General features: G+C 42.6%; 1 protein-coding gene across 1 annotated transcript; it reads right to left on the reverse strand.

Annotated features, from left to right (window-relative positions):
* llgl1 (LLGL scribble cell polarity complex component 1) lies at positions 1–27,154 on the reverse strand (the record flags this gene model as incomplete). Its single annotated transcript, XM_034227275.1, has 22 exons — positions 1–393; positions 2,582–2,664; positions 3,295–3,457; positions 5,271–5,329; positions 6,136–6,250; positions 7,625–7,697; positions 7,816–8,007; positions 8,686–8,999; positions 9,594–9,732; positions 9,824–9,974; positions 10,474–10,766; positions 11,867–11,971; positions 16,395–16,569; positions 17,530–17,597; positions 19,059–19,279; positions 19,876–20,030; positions 20,496–20,550; positions 21,126–21,261; positions 21,932–22,094; positions 25,961–26,107; positions 26,831–26,991; positions 27,073–27,154. Coding segments are annotated over 21 exons (3,046 nt in total), but the record flags the coding sequence as incomplete, so codon positions are not given.

A 27,154-nucleotide genomic window follows, 5' to 3' on the forward strand; every position in this document is an offset into this window, starting at 1 on the left:
GAGGCTGTCTCTCCAGCCTCTCCCTGCCAGGTGAGGCTGTCTCCAGCCTCTCCCTGCCAGGTGAGGCTGTCTCTAGCCTCTCCCTGCCAGGTGAGGCTGTCTCTAGCCTCTCCCCTGCCAGGTGAGGCTGTCTCTAGCCTCTCCCTGCCAGGTGAGGCTGTCTCTAGCCTCTCCCTGCCAGGTGAGGCTGTCTCTAGCCTCTCCCTGCCAGGTGAGGCTGTCTCCAGCCAGGTCTTCTGATGCTGTGCTCTTTGTCCGTCTGAAGGCTTTCCTCCCAGTTTGTGCCAGGCTAACAGGACAGAGGTGGGCTCCACAGAGGGATGATGGGAAATGTGTGTGGTCCAGCACTGAAATCCGGTCCATCCAGATCCACCTGAGCCCCTCCCTGTAATACTAACCAGCAGAAACAGTATTAGCAACAAAAGAAGGAAAATGCACTACACAGTTTAGTGCATTGTGTCAACTGGCAGTGGGTAGAAGTAGGTTTATCTCTAAAATGTTGTAACGTTTGACCTTCAATTTGGACAATAATAGACATCTGGTTTGTGTTCACTCTTTTATGTACAGAAAGGGGGAAACCCAGTAGGCCTGTGATACAGTGTAAAGTAGCGGTCAGTAAAAGTGAGTTATCAACAAAATGCTTCATGTTGGGAAAATACTGAATGTTTTTTCTATATCAGAGTAGCACGTGATAAGAGAGGCCCTACGTAGCCGTAGCCGTGTACGTAGCAGTGTGCGTAGCCGTGTACGTAGCCGTGTGCGTAGCCACGTACGTAGCCGCGTACATAGCCGTGTGCGTAGCCGGATGTTCGACTACATGGATGACGCTCATGAGACACTGTGTTGAAGTTATGATAGCTATGTTCCTAAGATTGGCATGATGACACAGCCCCTCGAGAGACAGGCATATGACTGTCATGTTTATTGCTTACGCAGGCCTTAGCTAATCTTAACTAATGTGAGAATACTGCTTTGAACCGGTATTCCTCCATCTTGTGACTGTAACTCCCTCTCTTGTATATCAGCATGGTAAGGACACTGTCCTGGGAACTAGTTGTCCCACGCAGCTCTGTGTGTGACGACTACTTCCATCCTTGCAAGGATAATAAATACATGTATCCTGATATTGAAGACCAAGCCGGTGACGAGTGATATTTTTCTAACAATTCACATTCGTTTTATTTAACCCCCCCCCCCCCCCCCCTAATTAAGAGACATTCTATTTATTTATGACTGGGAATTAAACATTTTTGAGTATTGGAAATCTGACAAAATCATTAAATAAGTAATTGTAGGCTCTGGCTTGTTTGGTGTAGAATTTTCAATATCTTCTGACATTTATTTAAACATCATTACACAACAACACATACACTGACAAATGTATAGATTATAAAAATATGTACATTTTACATAATGTTGTTATATCTATATTTCCAGAAGGCACCAGCAGAGGGCAGCAGAGGGTTTCATACAGGAAGTAGAGTGTGACAACCAGACAGGAACCATTACCTCTGATTCATGAGTCCTGTGAGAGCAGACTGGATGCATGAGAGCAGTAAGTGCTGAGTCGCTAACCACCACAACCTCCAGTGAAGATTGCACTGCATTAAAAAGGTGGAGACATTCTTGACTTTCATCATAACACCACTCCAGCTGCTGTCATTGCAATCTCCTTTAGTTTGCCTTTAGCAGCCATACTTTTCCCCCTCAAATGTGTTTTACATAGAATGAAAAATACTACTTTAAAAGGAAACGTACAGTATAAGAAGGTCTGCTGCTAACAGCTTTACAAAAACTGGGATCTTCACGGAGCTTCAAGGGAAATGCAACGACGGCTCCTTTTTGTATCTGTAAAGTGGATTTTTTTGGATAAACTTAGACATACCTCCCACCCGAATAGCAGAGGATAATATTTGTATTTGTTGTTATGCACTGTTACTAAATGTTGTTTATTTGTGCTTTTCAGGAGAGGGAAACAGAGAGGAGCGCTGGTAATTGGAATGCAACGCTCCGACTGAACAACTCTTTGAAGTTGCCACACTCTGGACGCGCTCCATTAGAAACAGGTGTCTGAGTGTATGTGTGTGTGTGTGTGTGTGTGTGTGTGTGTGTGTTGATCCCCTTTCATACACCCTGAGTAGTGTCTAAGCGGGTGTGAGCTCATGCATCTGCTCACTAGGGTTGGGGGAAATAATCGATACATAGTATCGCAATGCTTTGCGTGGCGATATTGTATCGATACACGGACGCCAAGTATCGATATTTTAGTATATAAACTATTCATCTTGCAAATCCAGATCATCTTGGCAAAGCTACCATCACATTCTGAGCCAGCTAAGAACATAACTCAATCAACCTTCATGTGCAAAGACCTGCGTCCATACAGCGCAGGCTTTTGTCACATGTTAAAACACTGGAACCCAATCAGGCAATCATATATCAATATGTATGCACAATACTTAGCATATTGTAGAATCGCAATACTATTGTATCGCGATAGTATCGTATCGTGGGGAGCCTGGTGATTCCCACCCCTACTGCTCACACTCCAGTACTTCATCAGATACTTCCTGTTCCTCACCTGCTCAGTTGATGAGGATGCCGGTGGAGCGCCCCTCTTCCTCCTTGATGTTCTTCAGGTTGTTCTCCGCCTCGTCCACAGTGCTGTCAGACACAAAACACACGTTCGATTTCAGTTCCTAGATCAGATCCCCGACATTGGAAAACCATAATCCTGGACAGATTTTTCAAGATCTGCGGTTCCCATTATTTTCTCACCTGCAAAATATATATCCACATATGACCAATAATGGAATGGTTCATTTTATTTCTATGCGACTGTTAAAAATACCATATCAATTATAATACTGTCATTCTCTAAACTGTATAATACTTTTTCAGCTTTTCTTCGATACGTTTCTTTTTTCTTTTACATTTGGTTTATTTTCGGGTTTGCTCGTCGTAAATTGCTTTTTGTTGTTTAAATTATCTTAATTGTTACTAAACATTTTACAAACAAAAGGGGCAAATAATAAAGTAAACAATGAATGAAATAGCAGTAGGAGTGGAAGCAGGGGGACTGTGATGGGTTAGGGGTCAAAGGTGAACAGGTGAGTGTGGGCTATATGGGCATGTAGGTAGAGGGGAATATAGCGAGTGTACCGTGACACTAAAATGTACATCAAAGTGTGCCTGTTATTGAACACTACTATGAAATAAAAAGACGCCTAAAAAAAAAAGATTACCGTCTTTTTAAAATCAGAGCGAGATGTGTGTGTAAGTGTGAGTGCCTACGTGAGGAAGTCCCTGACGTCCTCCACGGTGATTTCTCCGGTGGAGTCGAGGGTGAGGTCGGCACAGCTGAGGGGGGAGTCCAGAGGGGTGTCCATCAGGGGGGAGGACAGGGGGGGGTCCATGAGGGGGGAGGACAGGGCGATCGGAGGCTCTTCTGTTTGTCCTGTGAGGGAGAGAACAATTTAAAAAAGCCTTCAAAAAAGTCTACGGCTGAACCACATCGCTTAGGCCGTGTTTACACGAGAACGAAACGGGTTGTATCCGCTACTTTTCTCTCGCGTATAGCCCGTTCGTTCACACGAGGCCGTAACGGAACCGCGGAAACGGACCCCGCAAACGATAACGGGTCCCAAGGTGGATAGATCTGCATACGGAACGCTCTGGGGGGTCAAACGGCTCCGTGTGTACGTCTATACGATCATTTTCTGATAACAATGAAGCCATAGCCCCGCCTCTGCTGCTCACTGCTGTAGCATGGTCAGTAGCTACTGCCAGTAGCTACTGACCATGCTAAAGATGTTAGTGCAACATCTACAGCTCCTCTACCACAACCATCAGCAACAAGTGGACATGGAGAACTACATGAACTACATGTTGCTAAATCTACCGCCGGGCATAAACAGAAGGGCAACCATGCTCGGGGGTCTTCTTCGCTGCTTTTGGTGTATTTTGTGGCAGAAGTACAGCGCCACTTACAGGCCCGGCATATGTACTACAGCGTCTCCAGTGGTCTCGTGTGAACGAACGCGTTAAATGAGCCGAATACTTTTTTGATGAGGAATTCGGTCCGTTTGCACTCCCGTGTAAATGGAGTCTTAATCTGCTACAGATGGACGACTCTTATTGGCTTCAAAAGGTTTCCTCGGTCATGTCGGGTAGAGTTTAAAATATTTGGGCAAACACATTGTAAACAACTTCATCACAATTTGGTTTGACAGTAGATTCAGGAATGATCCGTCATAAAGTTGATACCCCAACGAGCATGAATGGAGTTCAACACTGAGAACAAATAAAGATGGATCAAATCTGTATCTTTGTTTATTTCATCTGTTGTTGTAAGCCCAAATATGGTTTAACATAAAAGTGATTTTCTTAAGTGTTCTTATCTTATTTCAAGGGTTGCACAAGTCCCCATTTTCTTAAATGCCAAGCCTGCCTTTCAAAATTCATCTTTAACATCTTAAAGCTGCTATTACTCATTCTTTTATATTAACGATGAAACAAATGGCGGCTTGAAAATGAACTCAAATGAACTCAAATGAACTCTTATTGATGAACCAACAAAGTTGATATCGCAATGCTGCAGTTTTCCTCAACCCAACAAGGCTTGTTCCGTTTGCCTCGGCTCTACACACGATTGTAGCTTCTTTCAGCTCCTGGTTTTGGTTTCACTCCCAATGCTCTCAGTGTTATTTTGAGTGACAGTGGGTAGCAGTTTTCAGCAAAAGAAGCACACAAAAAATCCACATAATTAGCATAAGCCAATCGTCTGAGTGAATATTGGATTTACATTCATCACATGGACAGAAACAAACTAAATGGATGCTAAAGGTTTGTTCAATAAATAGGGATGTGTTAACTAACAAGATCAAAAAGATTATAAGTTGATAAGATGTGCCACTAGTGCTGCCCCCTAGTGGCCCAAAACACACCTATAGCAGAGCATTTATAACACATCGTCAGTACATATTTTTGGGGGTTTTAGTAGTAATAGTTATGGTAGAAAACCCACTAACACACAACTCTACTCTGGTCTGGTCTCCACGACAACCATCATTTCCTGCCAGAGAGGGAGGCGCTGGGCAGGAGAGCATTCTGAATGATTGCCATGGAGACCAGTGGGGTGGGGGGGTGGGGGGCGCTTTCAGTTTTGAAAGAAAGAAAAGAGTGATGAAGAGGGAGAAAATACAGAGTGTGTGTGTGTGTGTGTGTGTGTGTGTGTGTGTGTGTGTGTGTGTGTGTGTGTGTGTACGTACCCTCAGCCTGACCCATCTGGTTCTTGTGGGTCCCGTTGGCCTGCGTCGTGCTGCCGTCGCTGAGGAGACACACGATCACACAGCATTAGACGGAGTAATAATACAGTAACAGTAGAAGTATCATTCTCTGGTGTCAGGTGGAGCCTGAAGGAGCTGCTGCTGCTAACCAATCAGAGAGCGGGACTGACAGGAACAGTGGGTTTAGAGCTTTACAATGTGGGGTCTCGGACCACCAAGAGACTTCAATAGTGGGTCTCTGGAATTCCCCAAGTCTATTTTTTTCAATCTTTTTTGCATCAATGCGTGGTTTGTCAGATATTTAATTTGCTGGGTTGAAAAAAAAAAAAGGCATAGCTGGCAGATTAGCTCATCTAACAACAATTTATTAAATGTTAAATGTATTATTTCCTAAAATAAAAATGGTATTATAGTATACTGTACTTTGTTTTAAATCAAAGAAAAGATCCTTGAGATGTAGCCTCTCATTAAACACACATTCAAAATGCAATAACACATAGAAACTAAAACAACATTACATAACACACACTGCAGATACACACTCGCTCACCTTCTCCCACACACACCCCCACACCTCAGCTGTTCTACAAGAAAAACTGGCTAATATGACACCAGAAAATAAATCTATTTCATCAGCACGAGGAGCATTTCAAGCTCTCTGTCTTCAGTCTATTTGTTCTTCATGTTTTGAAGGTGTCTACATAACAAAGACACCGTGAAGCAGTGGGAAGAGGTACAAGATCCCCCAAAAAGAGGGACATTGATCAAATGTCCAATATTTTGATGGAGGACTCTATCTGTATCGCACAACCACGGTTTAGTTTGACTCCGTGTGTGTGTGTGTTACCTGGCAGGTGTGTGCTCCAGCGGTCGGTCCAGCTGAACAGAGCAGAGCGCTTCGGTGACGACTTTAGCCGACAGGGAGAACCTCTCGTACTCTGAGGGGGAGACCAGGTAAAACCCTGCGAGGAAAACAACATTTAGACTCCTTCACTGCAAACCAGCCCTCAGTGCAGTGTGCAGTCAGACTGGGGGGACATTATTACTGGAAAGTTGGATGTTGTTTTTCCGTCCTAAGAAGCACAAACAAATGTCCGTGCTGAACTTGCATTATCATAACCTACAATGGTCTTAATTAGGGCTGTCAAACGATTACAATTTTTAATCAGATTAATCACAGCTTAAAAATTAATTAATCATGATTAATCACCATTCGAACTATGTCCAAAATATGCCATTTCTTTATGTATATTGTTGTGGGAATGGAAAGATAAATTAAAGAAGGCGGATATATCCATTTAACATACAGTATGTATGTTTATTATAACATTGTTCTGTGTGTCAAAATGAAAGACAGCCCACACACCTATCAATCATCAAACCGTGGGGTCTTAATTCATTACGTGTTGATTTCTATCAACACGTAATGTTGTATCGATGTATAGAGATGTACTACAGCAAAAGTATTCTCCGTCGGGACTTCCTGCAACAACACCACGCCGTTATCTTGATTCTGATTGGCCAGAAGACATTATCAAAGATGTTCTATTGAGAAGACGATCACTACGTGACAAAAGTTTTCAAAACCGTTTCTAGTCTTCGGTATTTCCAGACAAGTGGCTGAAATCAATCTTACTAACTGCTGTCTGTGCAATTTACTCGGTGCGAGTTGGCGGGCTTTATTTTGCTTACTTTAACATCATTTTTCATGGTGGGGCTAAGCCATTTCTTGGTATGGGTGTAGCCTACCCCAGCCATACCCTGGCGCTGCCACTGGTGGGATGTATGGGGCGAGCCATTCTGCACATGCGTTAAATATTTTAACGCAATTAATTCAAAACATAATTACCACCGTTAACGCGAAAATGTTGACAGCATTAGTCTTAATATGACAGTTAAACAGTTTATCGCAATTATTTCAGGGACAATATTGTGTCCAACATCAGTCGGAAACTGGCATGACTGGCCTAATAATGGTGACATTCAAAATGTACTTTACTTAAATAGAGTAGAGGAAAGCCATTATAAAAACATATTAAAAAATATATAGATCAAGGCTGATTTGTTACAGTTTATTTTTGGGATGGAGGCAGGGGTCTCAAGAGATTCTCGGCAAATTAAACAATAACGATACGCATGACTGGAAACAAATTGGGCGAGTGGAACATTGGTTTTTGGTATACTCTGTGTGAAATGACCCTTAAAATCTCTCGCTGTGTGTATATTCTGCGCAGCTTGGTAATCGTTATTATCACAATGCAATTTCCTTGCGACGTTCAGAGCCTGAAAAGGAAATTTGTTATGTTTTTAATTCAAATCAAGCATATTTTTCTCACCCTGTCCGTTCTTGGTAAAGACACAGGATGCAATGCCGCTGATGTCTTCTTTACGGATGCAGTCGTGGCGCACCTAAAGACCCACAAAATAGGCATCAATTACCGGTGCTTAGCGAATAAATGAACAAATGAATAGTTGTCTCATATATACAAATAACCCCTAAATACTGTAATAATGCGTGTGTTCCTACCTGAGGTCGCAGACCGGGGATGGTGAACAGGTGCATGTCTCCCAGGTTGGTCAGACACACCAGAGTGTGCTCGCTGTAGTCCTCCTGAGCCGTGGAGCCGAACACCACCAGCGCCACCTTCCTCACCCGGCAGCCCTCATGAGCCGTCAGCTTGAACTTAGTCTTAGCGCTCACCTTAGGGAGAGAGAACACCTGGAGAGTGAGAGAGAGAGAGAGAGAGAGAGAGAGAGAGAGAGAGAGAGAGAGAGAGAGAGAGAGAGAGAGAGAGAGAGAGAGAGAGAGAGAGAGGAAATGTAGTCAAAGTCAACTTTATTGTCAATCTTTCAGTTTGTGTGTTCAGACAGAGATCGAAATACCGTTTCCCACAATCTCGAATACAAAAACAAATATATATAAACATTTATTTATTTATATGCAAACATTAAGACCTACATAAAAGCACAACAATCAATATATACAAAAATAACAGTCAATTCAATATCTTTGAGAATGTACATTAGTGCAAGACTGTCCATCGCAGCGTCAAATAAAAAGTTTAGATTTAGAAAGTTTTAATTTAGACCTTAACATCATTTTTCACGGTTTCTCCCCCAGACTCAGCACTTTATAAGGATTTTTAAATGATGTGGTGAATAATTGTAACGTTTTTTTGTAGGTCAACAAGGAAGTTTGCATCTTAATGGCTCTCACACAAAAAAACTATGTCATTTTGGAGCATATACTTTTAAACGAGGGAACTGGAAGTGCTACAACTACTCTCAGGGTTCAGGACTCATTCCTACATCGTTCCATTAGTCCATAAAAGAAAACAGGCAGAGATACATTTGATGTGTAACACATTATACAACTGTTGCATTCTCCAGCCGTTACCTTGAGCTGCTCCTCGGAGGCGATGAGCACAGAGTGAGCGTTGCTCATGTCGGGCGCGATGGAGAGGTCCTGAGACGCTTCGTACGGGTCGGGCAGCGGCTTCCCCCGGCCGTCCAGCACGGAGATGGACACCACGGGCGCTCTGTGCATCAGCTGGATCTCCTTCCCCAGCACCGCCTCCACACACACACTGCTCTCGCCCGCCCCGCCGCGCTCACACACTCGCCCCGAGCCCACGCCCGGCACCTCCAGAGCGTAGGCGTACACGCTGCCCGAGTTAGTGCCTGCCCACAGGGTGGCGCCGTGGTGCGTCCCTGAGAGATGAGGTCATACAGTTAGTGTGGTGTCATGATAATTATGTTATACACTTTTGATATGATATACGGTAAGGACATAGCGTAGATGTTTGTTGATATTGTCGGCTGTTTTAAAATGTGTTTACACAAGAATTAAACCATCATAAAAGCCAAAAATGAAGTTAGTACACAGAAGGGTTTTCTCTAACATCATCTTTGCCAACAGAGCCACTTTATTTATTATTTTGGTTGTGTCTCTTTATTCATTTATATATTTTAATATTCATTAGATCCCAGTGTCAATATTCTGAAGAAATGTATTGCTCCTTAAAAAGGGTGTACTTGCAATATTATGGCGTTATATAAAATGGCCTTAAAATTACAATTATATTGTTTATCGACTTATTTCTGGGACAACATATCGTCTAACGAAAGTAGTTCTTATGACAGACCTAATACTTGTAAACTTGACATCAACCAGCAAAACATTTTGGATTTTCTTAATTAAAACGTGAGGGAATGAGGATAAAAACTATTTATAAAAAAAAACAGACTCAAAGCGTTGTTATTGTTAGGGTCCCACATTCAGTTAATAACCGTAAGTAAACACACCGTCACGGAGAAATGTGTCCGCAAAGCAGAGACATCGGACCACTCCTGACAACGAGTCGTCTGCTGAGCGCGGCTCGATCCTCCTCTGGATCGGAGCCACGTCCTCCTGCTCTGCCAGCGCCGCGTTGGCCTCCTGGACCTGCACATGAGACAGTAACACAATGCAGAGCTTAATTCAGTCTGTATGACCCGTACGAACCTCTTACGACCAAACGGAGACCGTCTTTTACCTTGCTGGTGGGCGTGGCGATGGGGCGCTTCTTCCCCGACACCCTGCTCTTGCGGATGCGTCTGAAGCTCTGTCGTAGCGACTTTTTCAAAGACTTGACTCTGGAAAGAGGGCCCTCCATCGCCAAGGAGTCGTTAGGGTGCAGCGTACATCTAGGAGAACGAAAAGAGCAATAGGGTGATGCTTTTGGATCGCATTAGTGGATTCAGTGTACTTTTCAACCATTTAATCAAATGTTATTTATATAGCCAAATATCTGAAAGCGCAGTGTGTACAGCATACGACACCCTCTGTACTCAAAACATTGAAAAATTCCCCAAATAACCCACAATTTACATGGAAAACAATGGAACAGACTTCTATCCCGCGTGTACATTAAAAAAGATAATAAAGTTACAACATAAACAATACAAATGACAAATATAATAATAGGACGGTGTATAAAAAAGATGGATCCAGGAAGATGTCAAAAATCGTCCAGGTGCTGCCAAAAATAACAATGTGGGCATCAGACGGGACCAAGACATATTTCTACATATGCAGGTTGTTTTTCTGCTTGCATGAACACTGTCAACATTTTAAATTTTTAAAAATGTAAAAAAAGGAAAGAGCTCTGTGTGTGCGTGTGTGTGTGTGTGTGTAGTCTCTTACCTGGCCAGCACAGCGTTTCTCCTGTGGTAGTCGAACAGGCCGAACCCGTGACTGGTCCCGAAGGAGATGAGGTTCCACTCGGCGTGCAGAGCCACGGCGGTGACGGAGGCAGGGGGCATGCACTGCACCAGCACTTGAGGCTGGAAGCCCGGGGGGAAGGGGGGGGGTTTGAGACGGGGCTCCAGCCGGTCGTGGCCCTTCCAGGTGAAACCCTCGCGGTCCTGCAGCAGATCCACCACCGACACGTCCACCGTGTGCTCCGAGCGCTCGTCACTCAGACCCAGAACAATCACCTGGAGAGAGGAGAGCAAAAACATCATGGTGTAGAAGTTTAGAGGAAATAGAGAAACTATTTGTGTACATGACAGCAACCCATCTGGGTACATGAAATGGCTCCCCTTGGTAAATACAACTTAGTTCTTTGCTAGTAAGATAAAAAAATTGGATATTGTGCATGTGTTCATTTACAAGGGGCCCAAATACAATGGTCCACAAGGCAAAGAACAATGTAATTGGAGATCGATGATCGGCGCCAATATAGGGTAAAATAAAATCTATAGGAATTCGATGTCCACCCAGTCTGGCGGTGGACGAGTGGCAAGCAGCAGGCACAGAATCATTCATTGTACACAGAGAAATCAAAATATCAGGAGGTGATTTTGATTGAAATATAATGAGCAAATGATTAAGTTATAATATATTAGCAGAAATGTAACTTTACTTGTTTGGAAAATGTATTGTAAGCAGCAGAAACATTCAAGCTCCGTTTATAGATGTTAAAAATAACACTTAGCCTCACAGCTACAGCCATCACAGCAGAGCAGAGATTAAGTGTGTGTGTGTGTGTGTGTGTGTGTGTGTGTGTGTGTGTGTGTGTGTGTGTGTGTGTGTGTCTGCAGCTGCAACTCTCTGCTGCCAACTTAATCAGCTAGCTGCATCTCATCCAGAGGAAATGCAACGTGAGGCTATTTAAAAAGAGGTTCTTCATCAAGTATGATCTTTAAAGTCAAATGGTCTCATTAATCATTTCATTAACACATTAACAGTTTGAAAGCAGAGAGAGCAGAAGATTAGATGAAGTGTTTGGTTTTTATTAAAACTGGCAACGTGTGTGTAGTACAGATCACATGTAGCTATATAAATATGGTATGTGAAATGCAGGGCCTTGGTATGTTTTCAATTTTAAAAAGGCGCTGTTTTGGTCTTATAAAATACAGTTCTTAAAACCTTAGAGCTCTTTTTCTAAATAAAAAAAAACTGGCAGTGCAGAGCCTGAGAGTTAAGATTGTTTTTCTTCACATTAGCAAGTTAACAAGGCATTTCAAATGAATTTAAAACCAACAGTAAATATAGAAATGACACGATGCGTGTGTGTAACGTGTGGACGGTATACCTGTCCAGCAGTTCCAGCCACCAGCAGCTTGTTGCTGTATTTGCAGAGACTGATCTTCTGGATGCCGAGTCTGGGGTCATCGCTGTACGGGTCAAAACAGCCCACCTACACACACAAACACACACAGGCTTGGATTAGATAGATAAATGCAAAGGACACACAACCCTAGCAAAATAAATCAAAACATGGACTAGTGCAATGATGAAAGGAAGCACCATCTTATATTACAAAGCTGTGTGAATACCATTTTGGAGGAAGTATTGTGGAGTTACAACCTACAAATCGCTTACTACAGACTTAATAAATAAACTATTACTTGCATTTCACTATTTTATTTGTATTTACTTGCACTATTTTACATGTTTTATTGTGTTGCACTGTTGGAGGAGCCTGTGACCTAAGATTTTCATCGACATAACTACACCGTAGCTACAGTGGGGCAAAAAAGTATTTAGTGAGAAGAAAAAAAAAAATACAGAAAATCACATTGTCTGATTTTGAAAGAATTTATTTGCAAATTGTGGTGGAAAATAAGTATTTGGTCAATAACAAAAGTTCATCTCAATATATTGTTATATACCCTTTGTTGGCAATGACAGAGGTCAAACGTTTTCTGTAAGTCTTCACAAGGTTTTCACACACTGTTGCTGGTATGTTGGCCCATTCCTCCATGCAGATCTCCTCTAGAGCAGTGATGTTTTGGGGCTGTCGCTGGGCAACACGGACTTTCAACTCCCTCCAAAGATTTTCAATGGGGTTGAGATCTGGAGACTGGCTAGGCCACTCCAGGACCTTGAAATGCTTCTTACGAAGCTACTCCTTCGTTGCCCGGGCGGTGTGTTTGGGATCATTGTCATGCTGAAAGACCCAGCCACGTTTCATCTTCAATGCCCTTGCTGATGGAAGGAGGTTGTCACTCAAAATCTCACGATACATGGCCCCATTCATTCTTTCCTTTACACGGATCAGTCGTCCTGGTCCCTTTGCAGAAACACAGCCCCAAAGCATGATGTTCCCACCCCCATGTTTCACAGTAGGTGTTCTTTGGATGCAACTCAGCATTCTTTCTCCTCCAAACACGTCTAGTTGAGTCTTTACCAAAAGTTCTATTTTGGTTTCATCTGACCATATGACATTCTCCCAATCCTCTTCTGGATCATCTAAATGCTCTCTAGCAAACTTCAGACGGGCCTGGACATGTACTGGCTTAAGCAGGGGGACACGTCTGGCACTGCAGGATTTGAGTCCCTGGCGGCGTAGTGTGTTACTGATGGTAGCCTTTGTTACTTTGGTCCCAGCTCTCTGCAGGTCATTGACTAGGTCCCCCCCTGTGGTTCTGGGATTTTTGCTCACCGTTCTTGTGATCATTCTGACCCCACGGGGTGAGATCTTGCGTGGAGCCCCAGATCGAGGGAGATTATCAGTGGTCTTGTATGTCTTCCATTTTCTAATAATTGCTCTCACAGTTGATTTCTTCACACCAAGCTGCTTACCTATTGCAGATGCAGTCTTCCCAGCCTGGTGCAGGTCTACAATTTAGTTTCTGGTGTCCTTTGACAGCTCTTTGGTCTTGGCCATAGTGGAGTTTGGAGTGTGACTGTTTGAGGTTGTGGACAGGTGTCTTTTATACTGATAACGAGTTCAAACAGGTGCCATTAATACAGTTAACAAGTGGAGGACAGAGGAGGCTCTTAAAGAAGAAGTTACAGGTCTGTGAGAGCCAGAAATCTTGTTTGTTTGTAGGTGACCAAATACTTATTTTACCGAGGAATTTACCAATTAATTCATTAAAAATCCTACAATGTGATTTCCTGGATTCTTTCCCCCCATTCTGTCTCTCATAGTTGAAGTGTACCTAGGATGAAATTACAGGCCTCTCATCTTTTTAAGTGGGAGAACGTGCACAATTGGTGGCTGACTAAATACTTTTTTGCCCCACTGTATGTATGAATGACAATAAAAGCCTTTTTTGGTACAAATCCTCTTTAAAAATCACTCCTTGACCAAATCAATACATTTTTCAATGATAATGAGAAAAATTATGCAAACTGATCAATACCTACAACATCGTGAATCACATCACGAATGCAATATCAGTCAAACAATCATCAATTTCTTCCACATCATGTTCTTCCACTTTTCAATAAAACTTCCCAAAACCATCTGTCCCATCCTGATAATTTGATTTGAACCAACCAACAAACTAACTCAGTTTAAAATGCCTCCTAAAGCTCTCTTCCTTCCTCCTCAGGAGCCTCTTTACTCCTAAGCTCTGCAAAATGTCAATCCCCCCCCGCTGCTTCTCATACATACTCTGCAAAACATGGGCATTAATCTGTCTCTCACACACTGGAGGAATTCCAATAGCATTCCCTCGCACAAAAGTAGGAGAGGACACACACACACACAACATACCATGTATACATCACTTCAGGGGACATTACATTGACTTACATGCATTTCCTGGAGACTTATCCTAACCTTAACCATAACCAACACATGCCTAACCCTAACCTTTAACCTTACCAAGTCTTCACCCTTCAATGAATGATTCCCCTCATGGGGACCTCCAATTTGTCCCCATAAGGGAAGCCAGTCCCCACACGTGACTATGTAAACAGATTTAGGTCCCCACAAGTATAGTAATGCCTGCCACACACACACACACACACACACACACACACACACACACACACACACACACACACACACACACACACACACACACACACACACACACACACACACACACACACACACCACCACACACACACCACACACACACACACACACACACACACACACACACACACACACACACACACACACCACACACACACACACACAACACACACACACACACACACCACACACACACACACACACACACACACACACACACACACACACACACACACACACACACACACACACACACACACACACCACACACACCACACACACACACACACACACACACACACACACACACACACACACACACACACACACACACACACACACACACACACACACACACACACACACACACACACACACACACACACACACACACACACACACACACAGAGAGAGAGAGAGAACGAGTGGGCTGATGCGTCTGGTTTTCATTACACCAAAAAGGGAAAGGCTCTTCATCCCATATGAGAGCCACATTCCTGAACATGCAACTCTGTTACCACAGGATACATGAGGAAAGGTGGGGGAGCCAAACAGTGAATGGGAAGAGAAGAAGAGAAAAGAGGCCAAATAGTAACTCAGATCTATTTGTAAATGTGGAACGTACCCCTATAAATCTGTTTCTACTTCTTTTTTATGCTATCAATTTCTTAAAGAGGACATATCATGCTAGTTCCCAGGTTCATATTTTTATTTTGTGTCTTCAATGTGACATTTTTGACATGCTTTAATGTTCAAAAATCTCTTTATGTTTTGGCTATTGGTCAACCGCTTAGAATTGTCCCACCCATTAGCGTACAATGTGTTCGAGCACTAGCCAATAGAAGCTTGAATAGTACACAGTGATGTCACTATGTTATGACAGTAAACAAAGCAGTCCGATGACGATGACTCCCGCCCTCTGAACTCAGAATTCAAGCTTCTTCCTTTGGGCCGGAGGTTAGTGTTCCCAAAGAGTAGAACGAAGCGGTATAAAAACAGTTTTATCCCAGCAGCTATTGCTCAAATTAACAATTCATAGGAGTGTCACACAGATGCCTATTTATTCATTTAATTATGAATTTTGAATGTCCATGTTTGTACTAGTGGTTTTCTTTTTAAATGTTTTTAAATATTTTGAGATTTGACGAAGCAAGGTGTACTTTTATTAGAGATGTTGTTTGTGTTTAAAGTGTGTCAGGATGGATCCCTTGTCTTTTTATCTGCAAACTAAATCTACCTACGGGTACAAATAAAGAACCTCAACCTGAACCTGATTCCAACTGAAATAAAAACACACTACAGGAAAGGGAAACCCCCAAAAAGCATTAAAAAACTGCATTTATAATAAACGATGAGAATCCTCCCATGACAGCTCGTCTTAGTGAAAAGCACAACATGGATATTATCACCACAAAAGCCCCAATTGGAGTTTATTCCCTTCACTGTATTCCCTGCCATCTACAGATGTGAGCGTATCTTGGGAATCCGCCCTGAGAGAAAATGTCCAACTGTAAGATTTAAATATCAGCACTTCATGATTCATCTCCATTTCACATCTACCAAAGCTGTCAGATCAGATTCTCTCCATATGGGACTCCTCATGATGTTGAATCAATTCATTTAAATGAAATTCTGTGCAGAAAACCAGGCGATTAAAACAGAATCAGACTGCGGTTCCTTCAGGGTTTTAACAAGAGGAACAATGGGGTGGGTCCTGTCTGAGAACCAAACGCGTGAAAACACTCAGATGAGAGAATGAGGACACAGATGTAGTGTTAGAGGACTGACTGTGTGTAATGAACAGATTGTTTTCTTCCTCTGTTTCACATCTCCTCCTCGTCCTCACCTTCCTAAAAGGAGGCCATTCCTCCTCCTGCTGCATGTCGGGGTCGTCGCTGGGGTCATGAGGTTCGTCACATGGGTCGCAGTCGGTGTGGAAGACGTTGGCAGTGCTGAGTTTATAAAGCGGAGTCAGAGCAACACCTGACGCATCCCAGAAACGCACAGTGCCGTCCTCGTGCCTATAAAACACAAAATGTATAACTACAACAAATGCAATCAAGATGAAATGTATTTCAGTGCAAATCAATCAGGATCGTGCAGGTCTATGTGTGTGTGAGTGTGCGTGTAGGCTCAGATCCAAATAGCTCCTCAATTCTGATTTATTTGGATTGCCCCTAAAAACACAGTTAGCAGTTTATTTGGTAAGCATAGCCACATCTAATGAAATACAAATTGATTCGTGATACAGGGGCTAAAGCTATGCTAGCATCTCTGTGAAGCTGCACTCTGGCACCGTGGAGCTTTGAGCTAAAGGCTAACATCAGCATGCTAACATGTGACAATGCTAAAATTGTAATGTTAAGCAAGTATGTTGACCATGTTCACTTGCTTAGTTAAGCCTGCTAGCATGCTTATATTTGCTTCCTGTTTAGCGATAATGACCTAATATAAGCATGCTAACACACTAATCAGCTAACTCATTTTTAGCTGATATTGGCGCTTGAAGTCCAAAAGATAAAATCATTCACCCTCTGAGGAACATAATATCTTGTTAATCCAGTCAATAGTAAATAGTTAAGATATTTCCCTAACTGTGGTCTCGCTCCAGCTGTTTTACTTCATTTTCATGCTGTAGCTGTGTCTCATTGTGCCCCATGCTAATGCTAGGTCAGGAGTTGACATTAGGTCATCTGCCTCAGGATTCCCTTGTTGCTAATGCAATGCTAACACATTTCACTGTCAGGACAAGTCATATGTACACCCTATTTAATAGAGGGTCTCCATGTGGTTCACATCAGAAATCCAACCACGCTGCTTTCAGTCACTAACACTTATAGAAAGCAATAGATTTGTGTCATGAGAGAACAATTAAAACTGGATCCACCTGCAGAAGCAGCCGGTGACTGTTTATACAGAGTGTGTGTGTGTGTGTGTGTGTGTGTGTGTGTGTGTGTGTGTGTGTGTGTGTGTGTGTGTACCCTGTCAATAGCAGCTCTTGCTGTTTGGGTGGAGGAGCCAGGTTCTTCCCTCCACAAATGGGCCAACGCTGCACAAACAGACGAAGATTAAAGTAAATACTAAAAAGATGTACAAGAAAAAAACAAAACATTGAAAAACAACATTTTCTCTAACCATTTCCATTTTATCACAACTCCAGATCAAAAATAATCTGGCCCTGACGGAGAGGAATTCCCATCTGGATGAAAGTGTGCAGACAGAAACACAGCAAACTCAGCTCCTGTGGGTTTTGGGTTTGCTCTGTTACTGTGCCAGTCTCTCTGGTTTGGCCTCGCACAGACAGAGAGCCAGGAATGATTTACGAGCGTACCAGCTGTGTGTGTGTGTGTGTGTGAGTTTAATCTGCCACTGATAAAACAGCTGATCTAAGCTACAAAGCCTCTGCAAAGCCTTTAACTGCTTACACCTGCTCTTAAAGTTAACACACTAGCAGCAGGCCGGAGGTCACGCCCAGAGCCGTTTAGCTGCCAGTCTACCCTAGCAAATACCATCCATTTACCTTTAATATCCTAACATTAAACCTCTAAAATGATGACCTGTTTATATTTCTCTCCATTCATGGCAGCCGTAGAGCCTTGACAAGACACCTGACACTCATCTGGTAGAAATCCAACCCTTAAACTGAATCTGTGATCATGCTGCTTTGTGTTTACGTAGTATAAACACCAATTAGTGTCGATGGCTACTTTTAAAGCAAGAGCAGCTTGGCTATTGGCCATACTGTTAAGGTGTTCCTGGATAAAGTGGCTTACATGCATCTTGGTAATTGAATAATCCCTACGGCTACGAACAAGCCAATTTAAAGAATAATCAGTCATAGTGTCCACCTGCCAGTCCACAGGTTATTCAACATGTTGCTGGCAGTTTCTCCGAGAATGAATTTATTCAAATAGATGGGGAAAAGATTTAGGTCCTGAAGGCAATCTGTGCAATGCTTTCCTTTTAAATAATGAGAAAAGACCATAATAAAATGAAGAGAATTGTTTAAATGACACAAATCAATGCAAATAATAGTAAATGACTTTTTCTCTCTGCAATAGGGGAGATTCCTGACCATGTATCTAAGAAAATCAGCTTTATTTACTATTCTTAACTTTAATGTTAAGTTAAGAAAAGATAAAGCTTTATTGAACCCAAAGGAAATTTTACATTTAATATTGAATAATCAATTTCTTGCACAATTAATGTATATATATAATATCCTGCATTATTTGTTGTTACTGTGAATTTGTATTTCCACATGTATATTTTCCACATGTATATTTTTTTACTTTTTAATGCTATTTAATTTCTATTTCAGAAATATTTTGGATTGTTTATTTCTAGTGTCTTAATTTCTCTTATGTGCATTGCCTTGTCTTTTATGCTGCTGCAACGCAAACATTTCCCAAATTGGGATCAATAAAGTACTTATCTTAGTATAGGACAGATAAGAGTACAGACAAGGATACAAATAATACAACATATGACTAAAAGTACTGCTTCTCACCCCATGCGCTTGTTGCCGGCCCTGCTGAGCTTTGCCGGCGTTGACCAGCCTCTCCCAGAGTTTAGGCGAGACGCTGGAGACGTGGAAGGAGCAGGTGATGGCGGAGGAGTGGAGAGGAGCCAGGTAGGGGGTCGGCAGGGAGGGCCAGCCGGGGGTCAGGAGGTCAATCACAACCAGCTCCTCCTCCAGTAACACCACCACTGCTGACGGGTCATCAAACTCTGTGAGGAGGAGAGACGAGACACAACATGAAGGGCTGATGCTCCTGTAACATTTTGATTATTTTAGACCAGGGGTGTCCAAACTACGGCCCGGGGGCCAAACGCGGCCCGCGGACCCACCGTTGACAGTTCATGAGCGTGCTCTACCAATTTGTGATTTGTGTGGGCTGGGCTGGGTCAGAGTCCAGGGCTGATTTCAATTAAAGCTGGAAACATTTTCTAACATATCTTGGTTGATAAGAAAAAAGCCCAATGACCTGTTTACATAACAAACTTGAAATAAACCTTTTTTATTTCTCCTTATTATAATCAACCTGAGGCTTCTGTTTTAAGGGATGAGCTGCCAACACTCACGAGCACAAGTTACCTACATTTGATTGATTTTGCTAACTTATAACTGAACTTATGAGGCGATATACCTCTAGTGAGTGGCCCAGCCCTTCGTATATTTTTCTGCATGTGGCCATCAGTGAAAAAAGTTTGGACACCCCTGTTTTGGACGTTTGATACATGGCGGTGAGACATAACTCAGCTGAAAGACGGAAAAAGGGGAAGGAAATCATTAGTCAGAGCATTAGTGATGGTCCGCCACTGACCTTTCTCTTGCTCTACGTTATGGACAGTGAAGAAGTCGATGACCCGCGATGTGAAGTCCAGAGTGACATGCTCTTTGTCTCGTTGGATGGTCAGACAGTGGCGGTCTCCATAGCTCGCTCTGGGCATCCCTCCGCTGTACAACAACAATGGAGAGCTGCAGCGAGACAGACATGTTATTTAATTCAGGGAAATTAGAACATTGAGAGAGTGTTACGATTTAATAAGGCTTTATTATCCCCAAAAAAAAGTATTGTACACTTGACATTTTGAAAATGACCAAACTACATTTGCCTTACAAGGCTTTTTATTTTTGGTTTTGATTCACAAATATAGGAAGTTAATTATGAGGCAATCTAGGAATCTTTGTTTCTTGCCCAAGGTGAACTACAACAAATATTCTTCTGTGTGCAGGAGACACAAACTGGATTGAGGAGACATAAAATCCACTTGAAAATATGTTTATGTAGTAATATAAAAGAAAAACAATAATGAATAACAGAAAAATCATTAAAAGTAGACAAATAAAATAAAAGGATTTACAAACATGATACATAACAGGAAAGTTTTACTGACGCTGCGATTCATAATTTCAGTCTGATTTCAGCGGTCACACACTCACCCCGTCTGTGTCGTTCTCCACAGGATCTTGTTGATGGCCTTACAGGGAAATGGACCTGTGACAGAAATCATGCACAATAAAGTAACCAAAACATCACAGAGACATTTGTTGGATTAAAATGAATAAAAACACACGAAAAAGAAAGTGTCACCTGCTAGTTATTAATGTTATCTTATGTTGTATGGATATTCTTCCTCGTTATGCCTTTATTAGTGCGTCGCCTGTTGATTTATTTTATTTAGTATTTTAGTTTGTTGCCAATGTAACTGATGTTATAAATATATAGCAAGGAAGTAAGAAACGTCCTGTCATTTACCAAAGTAAAAGGCAATACGAATTTGATTTCCATCCAGAAAGCCTTTAGGTCAGAGAGAGGGCGAAAGAGAGATATTATAAGATTTGAAAAGTGTCACTTCCCCAATGAACCTGACCTAACCCTGACTCTAATTCTGAAATAGAAACGAGTCACTACGAGTCACGATGTGTCAGCACTCATCGGCAGTTATTGGAGGCTTTGTGGACGAGAACATGACCTCCACTGAAAGACAAAGTGTTCAAACAAGAGACACTAGCTATAGTAAGAATATGTTGTGTGTGTTTAGGTGTGTGTGTGATGTATGCATTTCTCACCATATGGGACGGTGGAGGACACTGGCTGCTGATGGCAGGTGTTGCCGTTAGTAACAGGCCACACGGAGTAGCCGCCATCGTTATGGGAACTGACAAATAGGTTTCCAGAGCGTTCCCACACCAGACTCTCCAGCTGCTGCAGGGTCACACACAGAGAGAAATGCTTTCAAAAGGTTGCTTGGCAGTCAAATACACGTTATAGATAGTAACGTCAAAGAGTCAAGTGCCTCAGAGAGCAGCTCAAATATTCCTTGCCATAAAAGCATATAACTAGCTAACTGACAAGTGCGGCTGGGACTAGCGATTGTTTTCTTTATCAATGAATCCAATGATTATTTCTAGATTAATTGATTGATTGTTTGGACTCTAAAATGTAAGAAAATAGTCTTAAATGTCGATCCCAGTCACTGAAAGCCTTACATGTATGTGGTGTCTTTTAATGTCTGTTTTTGAAAGTGCAACTCATCATATTCACTTAAATATGATATAAAACTAGGAAAAGCAGAAAAACTTCATAATTGAGACTGAAAACAGCATTTTCTGTTATGTATTACTTTCCTTCCCTGTCGATTAACTATTGATTAGTTCATGTATTGTTGCAGCTCCAGCTGGAACACCTATTTAAAGACTTTTTTCATTACTGTTAATGTTTTGCAACTAATTCCTGGCATGTTTCAGTAAACTTTAACACAACATAAAAAACATTCTTAAAGTTCTTCATTGGAACATTCTGAAGATAAGTTAAGGAACAGAGTCTGTAAAAAGTAACACAGTGTGCACGAGGCTCCGTTCTGTAAGGCAGGTACCTGTTTGCCCAGGAAGAGCTGCTCGGTGTGCCGGGTCCTCAGATCCCAGAGGACCACCAGGCCGCGGCTGTAGCCAATCAGAATCTTCCCTGGCTGTTGGGGATGTTCCTGAAGAGACTCCACCGGCCCCAAGGACTTTCCACATCTGTAATCATCTGGCAGGCTGGGAAAACAAAACCATCATTGCATATGTTGTTGATTAAACATGTCTACAGGTTTGTTTTAATGCACCATTATACTTCCTTATTTCTATATGTCTTAAAGAGGTCCTATAATCCTTTTTCTCCCTTTCCTGTAGTGTGTTATATAGGTCTTTGTGCAAGTAAACGGTCTGCAAAGGCTAAAATATGAAAAAGTTTGCTCCAACACAAATCTTAGAGCATTTGTATTTAAAAAATGTCCCAAATTGTGATCAATAAAGTAACTACCTACCTACCTACCTACCTACCTACCTACCTACCTACCGACCTACCGACCTACCTACCTACCTACCTACCTACCTACCTACCTACCTACCTACCTACCTACCTACCTACCTACCTACCTACCTACCTACCAAAAACCATCACTGAATTCACTCAACATCAACCTTTCATCATGTGAACACATTTGACAAAGAGATTTTTTTGACATACTCTATTAAAGTAAGTTTCAATGAAGGTAATTTGCCTTTTCCCTTTAATGTTTGGGACTGTAAAATGGATACATCATGAGAGGAGTGGAGATCAGATCTGTGCATATTGATCATCCGGTTGGTAAGTAGAACACAGGGAATGGACAGCATCATATATTTCAAAGCACTGTTTTTCATTTGCACAAAAACAACCCAAAGCAGAACTCCTGAAGTGTTCAGATGTATGTTGAATCTAATCAACATCAAACTCAAACCATCTGTATAAACTCCACCACAGGCAGCTGTCTCGGCAACAACAACAAAACAGTGAAATCAACATCAAGCTGCTGGAAGTTTGTGAACTAGACATTCCTCTGAGGCAGCGGAGGAATGTAGAGCAGGACACACCCTCGAGATGTCAGGAGGATTCCCCCGGTGCAGGATGGGGAGAAGAGAGAAGAGGGAGAAGAGAGGAGAGAGAGAAGAGAGGAGAGGAGAGGAGAGGGAGAAGAGAGGAGAGGAGAAGAGAGGAGAGGAGGAAGGAGAGGAGAGGAGAGGAGAGGGAGGAAGAAGAGAGGGAGAGAGAGGAGAAGAGAGGGAGAAGAGAGGAGAGGAGAGGGAGAAGAGAGGAGAGGAGAGAGAGAGGAGAGGAGAGGGAGAAGAGAGGAGAGGAGAAGAGGGAAAGTCAAAGAGTAAACAAACAGACAAAGTGCGAAAGAAAAGACGGAAATGCAGCTTTCTCTCTGCAGCAGAACCATTGCAGAAGAGATGGTCAGCTTGCATGAAACACACACACCCACACACACACACACCCACCCACACACTTCTGACTGCTTTGTGGTAGCGCTCGCTGAGGAAGATCCTCTCCGGAAGCACAGAGGCAGAAACATTCCCAACAAAGCATTCCATTGTCTCCGTCTCTCCGTCCACGAGTATTTTTAGGGAATCCAGCATCCTGCTACTGATGTGTGTGTGTGTGTGTGTGTGTGTGTACGTTAGAGATTCAGCTGAAACACTTCCCAACCGGAACACCGTGTTTTGGCAGCAGTTACAAAGCACCCGTGTCTAAAAACCTCCCCCCCCCACACACACACACACACACACACACACACACACACACACACACACACACACCACACACACACACACACACACACACACACACACACACACACACACACACACACACACACACACACACACCACACACACACACACACACACACACACACACACCACACACACACACACACACAACACACACACACACCACACACACACACACACACACACACACACACACACACACACACACACACAACACACACACACACACACACACACACACACACACACACACACACACACACACACACACACACACACACACACACACACACACACACACACACACACGTTAATGAGGGGTTTGGCCGGTCAGTCAGCAGAAAGAGAGAGACAGCAGCTCTGTGAAGCTACACAGGAATGCAGAGAGGAAGAACGAATAAACCACTTTGTTTTCGTTGTGTACCTTGAGCATTTTGCACTTCGTGTGGCAGCTTATGTACTTTACTGATGTGTAAAAAGGGTTTTGAGGAGTAGTAAAGACTAGAAAATTGCTATATAAATGGCGTCTATTTATCATTTATAAAACAAGCACTGCAGCGGGCATGTTTGTTGCATACGGATTGTTTTAGATAATGCAGTTCTGTGCATATTAACGTGATAAGGACGCATCGGAAGTGGCTTGCTCTGCTTCACTGCTGACTCTCATACATGGCTGCACACTAGTTCACACAACACTGCAGAATGTGGAGGGGCTGGACAAAATAACAGAAACACATATTTGTTCTTATGTCTGTGGAAATACCAATGTTTAGGCCGGGATTCTGCAACGCCACAATCATTTTTTCACACAGTCTTAAATAAATAATATTCTTATTATTAAACAAATAACATGCATATTCTTGTTGGATTTCTGGATTTCTTTTGTGTATTTATAATTCTTGTAAACCATCCATCCATCCATCTTCTCCCGCTTATCCGTGGTCGGGTCGCGGGGGTAGCAGTTCCAGCAGAGAGCCCCAAACTTTCTTTTCCCTGGCGACATCAACCAGCTCTGACTGGGGGATCCCAAGGCGCTCCCAGGCCAGCGAAGAGATATAATCCCTCCACCTGGTCCTAGGTCTACCCCTTGGTCTCTTCCCAGCTGGACGTGCCTGGAACACCTCCCTAGAGAGGCGCCCAGGTGGCATCCTAACTAGGTGCCCGAACCACCTCAACTGGCTCCTTTCGACGCGAAGGAGGAGCGGTTGAACTCCGAGTCCCTCCCTGATGACCGAACTTCTCACCTTATCCCTAAGGGAGACACCAGCCACCCTGCGGAGAAAACCCATCTCGGCCGCTTGTATCCGTATTCTTGTAAACATTTTCTTTTAATTTTGAAAACGTTTTTAAAATATTTCTATAATAAAAGTTCTAAATTTGCTCATTTTTTACAAAACTAATTCCTCTTACTTTGTTAATGTATGCATCGTTATACAACATGGCAAATTCCTTGTACGTGTAAACTACTACTTAGCTATAACCCTGATTCTGACTTTGGAGTTTTTCTGTGTGTGCTCCCTTTCCTCTCCTCTCTGAGCAGCGTTGAGGACATAAAGCCGTTCTCATGGACCATGAACCACATGACCCCGACCTGCCTGCTGCTGCTGGGGTCAAGGGGGATATTTATTTCTGTGTGTGTGTCCGACCTGCTCAGCTGGAGCTGTGAGCGGAGGAAACTGGAGTGCTAAATGTTTACAGGAAGACATACTGTGACAGGGACAGAGAGGAGGGAATTAGTCAAGAAGAGACTTATAGGCAGAGAAAGGGAGAAACTACATTAAACACTTGTTAAATGTGTAGATGCAATGTTAAGAAGAGCTGGAATATTATAACATATGCAATGATCAACTTTACAAACATATGCACCTGCCACTCCAAACACAACTGCATTAGACTTTAACATGTGCTAGAACTATAGTTTCACGGGAAGACTAGGGGTAGAGGAATGTGAGAATTTGGTTAGGGGTGTTATCAAATATTTGGAACAATACCAGAAACCTGCAGGTCCGCTGCAACTCTGACTGCTTTTAAATCCAGGCTGAAGACTTTCCGCTGCTTTTAATTGAATCTTACACTGCTCTAACTTTTATTCACGAACCTGTGTTATTCATGTTTTATTATCTTTGCTTTTTAATGTTTCTAATATGTTTTATGCTCTTAACGTCTTTGTAAAGCACTTGTGTTGAAAAGTGTTAAATAAATAAACTTGCCTTGCCTTGCTAGGGTCCATCTTTACTAGGCTCCATATTTGATCTTATTTATTTATTTTCCGTCAGTTTTCTTTGAAGTCATTTACGGGACAGTCTCACCTCTGGGTGACCTGGTCCTGTGGCAGCGTGAGGTTGTCCTTCAGTGACAGGCAAGGCAACTCCAGGAAGTAGATGCCCCCTCCCTCAGTGCCGATGCACAGCAGGTCACATGACCTCAGCAAGAGGAGGACAGTCACACGGGTGGCACTGAGGAGAAGAAGAGGAGGAGGAGGAGGGATGAGAAGAGGGAGGCTCCAGTCACGATAGATTTAAGCCACCCAATTATTAAAGAATATATTCAATGATGAAATAACCCACATTGTTTTAAGTGCAATCTGATTCAAAGACGCAAAGGTTTTATCGTCATGTGCTCAAAGCTACAGTGTAGAAATGGCAATGAGATTCTTCTGACCTGAGCTCCTCCAACAATGCAGCATATATAAATGAAGGTGTAATGTTCCTCTAACAATGTTAAGGTTAGTTTAGCAGATTTCACACACAAATTCAAGGGTGCCTAACAGAAGACACAAAACAAATGAAACGGAAAACTTCATAAAGAGAGAAGATCGGTAAATTTGATCAACATTGCAAGTAGATTTCTTCAAGAAGTGCAGAAGTAAAATAAAAAATTAAAACATTGTTAAACTCCCTCTGGAAGTGGACTCACTAGGTAATACCCTATAGGCCTGATTTAGTTTTGACAGATTCATAACTCTGCTGTAAAGAAATGACTACTCCCTAATTGTTCACTGTTGTTTTATTATATGTATGTCTTTCTCATCATGTTTCATTGCTGAAAAGAACTATGAACAGATTTATGTCATTCATGTAAAGATGCAATGTACAATATGCTGTTACAATGTTTGACACTAAATGCTAATAAAAAGTCAATTACAAAAAAAAAACAGTGGTAAAAATAACGTGATCTACCTGCAGCTCTCGATGCCTGGTCTTCCTGGGAGGCTGTAGCTGTCTACTTCCTGGAGAATGATCACGCCTTCTTTCTTAACCCCGCCCACTTCTCTCGGGGCACCGCCCACCAGCTCCCACAGGTGGATCGTGTTGTCGTCCAGCAGTGACAGCAGGCGGCCCTGTCACATGGCACGGTAAATGTTAAATTCATACAACTTTAGGCCACTACTCTGATCACAAAGCAGGTAATGAGAGCTCACCTGTCCGGGCAGGAACTGGATCTGTGTGACAGCTGTGGTATCACTGTGGAGTCCCGTGAACTCAACGCCAGGGGAACCGTAA

The sequence above is a fragment of the Gymnodraco acuticeps genome, unplaced genomic scaffold (assembly GCF_902827175.1).
Source record: "Gymnodraco acuticeps unplaced genomic scaffold, fGymAcu1.1, whole genome shotgun sequence".
Taxonomy (NCBI): domain Eukaryota; kingdom Metazoa; phylum Chordata; class Actinopteri; order Perciformes; family Bathydraconidae; genus Gymnodraco; species Gymnodraco acuticeps.